Raw genomic sequence first — 3,920 nt, 5'->3', positions numbered from 1 at the left:
CCTCAGAGCCAGCAAGTACACACACACATACACACACACACACACACACACACACTGCACAATATTTTACACACATATATACATACATACATACACACACACAGAAGCTCTCTTCATAGCATTTTCCTCCTTTCTCCATCTTCCTCCTCCAACAGAAGCTCCAGGCAGCTCCCCAGATTCTGGGGAGACTAGAATCCTTGGTTTAGGGTCAGCTGGCTACTTGCAGTGGCCACCAGGTGGCCACAAGAGACCGAGCCTAGCCCCCCGTGCCTCGCAGAGACCTGGTTTCCAGAACCATGGTAAGCAGGGACCAGCACGGAGGATGCATCTTCCCCTCCCGTTCCCGCAGCCCCATAGCCTCCCACATGAGGCTCCTCCTGAGCATTCCCAAATGAGCCACGGGAAGGCGGGTTTGCCAAGTCTGAGGCAGCTTGTAATGGTCAGGATGCAGGGAGGGGGCAGGAGGCTGGCACTGCCAGGGGGACAATATCCCCTTGGGTGACTTGGTCTGTCCTGCACAGGTCCCTTCTGCCCTCTGCCCAGCAAACCTGTCAAGGACTAAGCCATGCTAGGGGCCCAGGTCCTGGCTGGGTTTCCCCACCACCACCACCACCACCACCAGGCGCTGGGAAGTGGGCCTGGGTCCCCGAACCCCTTCAGGCCTCCTCCCCTCTTGGATGGAGCTCATCCCGCAGGCTGTAGCTAATGTCCTCCCACAGGTCATCCAGCCGGGCCTGCAGCTCTCTGCGCGCCTGGTCCCTGTAGGCTGGGGGAAACTGGGGGGTGAAGTCGGGGTGGCCCGGCGGGGGTGGTGCCAGCTGCTGTTGCACCTGCTGGGTCTCCTGGTCGATGGCACGGGTGAAGTCGGCGATCTGCAGGAAGGTGTCGTGGCGGAAAGCCTGAAGCCGCTGGCGCACCTCCTCGGACAGCTCCTGGGGGTCGGGGCCGGCCCCGGCTTCTGCGGCCTCGGCCCCTGCGCGTGCAAAGGCGCTGAGCTCTTCGCGCAGCTGGTCCAGGTTGTTCTGGATGTGCGTGTGCAAGGCCTGGGCCTTGAGTGTGAGCTTGCTCGAGAGGGCTTGCACGCAGCGACTGAGACGAGTGGGGCTGGCAGCCATGGCATGCGGGGCCACGTTGCGGTGCAATTCCTGAACATGGTGCCCAATGCCACTCACCAGGCGCTCGGCATAGGGGTGCACCAGCTCCTTGACGCGGCCCGTGTGGTGCACCACGCGGTTCTGCAGGCCTTGCAGCAGGCCTCTCGCCTCCTGCACGCCTCCCAGCAGCTGCTCCTTGGCCTCCGCCCCCACCAGGCGTAGCTGTTCCTGCAGCTCCTGCACGCGCAGTGCCACCTGCTCCATCAGCTCCACCGTATAGGGGATCAGCTGCTGCCTCAGGCCCTCTAGGTTCCAGCCCACACTCTGGTGCATCTCTGCCATGTGGGGCTCCAGGCGAGCTCTCACCTCCTCCAGCTCCTCCTGCAGCTGCTGCCTTATATCTGCAGGGTCGTGGGGGTGCCCCGGAGACTCTCTCCCCTGCTCGGTCAGAGGACCCAGCTTTTCCAGCAAGGTGTTCATGGTGTTGAAGTCTTGCTCAAGGCTGTCCTTCAGGCTGTTGGGGAAAAGAGGAGGTGCATCAGAGCTAGCAGACTGCATCTTCTGTCTATCCCCCCCCCACACTTGACTCTAACTTTGGTCCTTTGGGGAAACCAAGGATGGAGCCAGGACTCTCGTGCTCCTCTTGAGGGCCTTCTGCATTCCTTTCCAGAGACCCCACACACATTTGTCAGGATGCCCCTAACTCCTGACAGGGTCTTTTCAACCTTGGGGGTTATGATGGGGTTCCTCCCTGATGCTTCTAGGGTTCATATCTCACTGGCCAGGAGCAGCAAGCTCCTGGTGGCGGCCAGTGCTACTAGGGATGGAGGATTTGGGGGTCAGAGGGGTCACATCCTGAGATGCTCAGGAGCAATTTCTAGTTCTGTGTTCAGGAGTGACCCCTAGTGGTGCTTTTGGGGACCACATGCAATATTGGGGATCAAATGGGATGGGGGCATAGAAGATAAGTGCCTTCATCACCATACTCTGGTCTCAAAGGCCTTTTTTTTTTATGTTTTGTTGATGTTGTTCTTTTACTTTTTTTGGGAGGCCACACCCAGTGGTGCTCAGTGGTTTCTCCTGGCTCTGCGCTCAGAAATTATTCCTGAAAGTGCAGGGGATCATATGAGAGAGATGCCAAGGATTGAACCCAGGTCGACTGCTTGCAAAGCAAACGCCCTACCTGCTACTATTGCTTCAACTCCTATGTTTGTTTATTTTTGGTAGCACTGGGAATAGAACCCATTCTTTTTTTTTAGAACCATTAAACTTGCAAGGAACTTAAGTTCCTTAAACATGCAAGTTCCTTAAGCATGCAAGGAACTCTCTCTAATATATATATATATATATATATATATATATATATATATATATATATATATCCCTCTCTCTCTTCGCCACTGAGCCATATCCCTCACCCTCACCAGGTAGAGGGCTTGGGGGATCCAGGACCACCTGCATTGGGATGGGGGGCAGTGGTAGGCAGAGAAGGGACAAATGAGAGGCAATGAAGCATCCTGCGGCCCAACTGTACCCTCCTTTCACCCACACCGCTGGCCCCAGCCACTCACATAGACTCATGTGCCAACTTCTGTTGCTGTGTCAGCTGAGGTGTGCCCTTGTCCTCACTGCTCTGGCTGAAGTACTCCCAGAAGCCTTTCTGTGCCTGGGCAGCTGAGAACACTGAAAAGATAGGTGGGATGGTTAGGGGTGGGGCTCACATGCACACATACATGCACAGGTGCATGCATGTGGTCATACATATCCCTTCACACATATGCATGTGCGTTTAAACATGCTTGCACACACGTGTGCACAGAGAGTAGAGCAGCAGCCCAGAGGACACCCCCACACTGAAGGCAGCATGGGAGACCCACCTGAGAGGAGGGCCAGAGCCCAGATCAGAGCAGTCGCCACACTCGCCATAATGGACTCTGAGGAGGTGAATGGAGGCTGGTCAGTGGCAGGGGAGCCACAGAAGAGGCTTGTCCCTGAAAACTCTAATTCAGACCTGACAGCTCTTCCCTGGGGCCTGATTCAGGGTTCAGGAGCTCTGTGTTCCCTTTCCTCCTGAGACTGGTGACTCAGAGCTTCCTAGACCCCTGAACTACCTTTGCTTCATCCACCCTCAAGCACCACTTTTCCCACCACCCTCCCCTCCCCATTTTATGGCTGAAACAACTGAGGCCTCCTCAGAGACTGCTAAAGTGCTCCAAAGCCTGTTTTGGAATTCTATTCTCATGTTGGCCCTGCAAACTCCACTCTTGCCTCACTGGGGACTGGTCTGTCACCCCACACACCACTTACCTGCTCCGTTCTGGGCACAGAGACTGAGTTTCTGCTTTATAACCCAGGGCCTGCAATGCTGGCAGTGCTTGTCCTGAGCAAATACCACGTGGAGGGTCAAAGGATGGCCTCGTTTGCCTCCTGGCACTCACCTCCTGCCCTTCCAGGCACGAAGAGGGTTAATGGCACCTCCATCCATGCAGGCAGCTTCTCCCAGAGAGAGGTGCTGGCTGGGAAGACTGACCAGGAGAGAGATGGGTGATCCACTCGGTTCCCCCAACCCCACAGTCTCCTCCTCCCCTGGCCTGCTGCTGGCTCCCCATGACACAAGCCTTTGTGTGGGGGGCTGAGTGCACTGCTCTTACTCAACTATGCAAGACCACAGTGCCCAGCCAGAGGGACGGTCCCTGCCAACTGCCAGCTTTGCCAGGAATTACCTGGGCAGAGTCAGCCCTGAGAGGCCCTCCCACCACCTCCTTGATGAAATAACCCCAGCACAAGCAGGGGAAGCCAGAAGGGGAAAGAAGACAGGGAAGGCAC

At 56.4% G+C, this 3,920-nt stretch overlaps 1 protein-coding gene across 2 annotated transcripts; it reads right to left on the bottom strand.

Moving 5' to 3' along the window:
• Window positions 1-527: 527 nt before the first annotated feature.
• On the bottom strand, window positions 528-3,595 carry APOA5 (apolipoprotein A5). 2 transcript variants are annotated; one of them, XM_049778176.1, is made up of 4 exons: window positions 3,533-3,595; window positions 2,972-3,028; window positions 2,666-2,777; window positions 528-1,608 (listed from the first exon to the last, which is right to left on the bottom strand). In XM_049778176.1, the coding sequence occupies exons 1-4, from the start codon at window positions 3,573-3,575 to the stop codon at window positions 657-659; spliced, it is 1,164 nt and encodes a 387-aa protein (XP_049634133.1). In that variant the 5' UTR covers window positions 3,576-3,595; the 3' UTR covers window positions 528-656. The 2 variants fall into 2 exon arrangements, with proteins under 2 accessions (XP_049634133.1, XP_049634134.1); XM_049778177.1 differs by lacking the exon at window positions 3,533-3,595 and adding an exon at window positions 3,402-3,524.
• Between the last annotated feature and the right edge of the window lie 325 nt (window positions 3,596-3,920).

The sequence above is a fragment of the Suncus etruscus genome, chromosome 8 (genome assembly GCF_024139225.1).
Source record: "Suncus etruscus isolate mSunEtr1 chromosome 8, mSunEtr1.pri.cur, whole genome shotgun sequence".
Classification (NCBI taxonomy): domain Eukaryota; kingdom Metazoa; phylum Chordata; class Mammalia; order Eulipotyphla; family Soricidae; genus Suncus; species Suncus etruscus.
The sequence above is the reverse complement of the archived record's forward strand: the minus strand, read 5'-3'. Positions and strand labels throughout refer to the sequence as shown.

Excerpts from the sequence above, each read along its gene's own strand:
- APOA5 (XM_049778176.1), bottom strand. The coding sequence starts at position 3,575 with ATGGAGGTGCCATTAACCCTCTTCGTGCCTGGAAGGGCAGGAG. Across the intron at positions 3,029-3,532 it reads CGTGCCTGGAAGGGCAGGAG|AGTCCATTATGGCGAGTGTG; the intron begins GTGAGTGCCAGG and ends TCACCTCCTCAG. Across the intron at positions 1,609-2,665 it reads AAGTTGGCACATGAGTCTAT|CCTGAAGGACAGCCTTGAGC; the intron begins GTGAGTGGCTGG and ends TTTCCCCAACAG.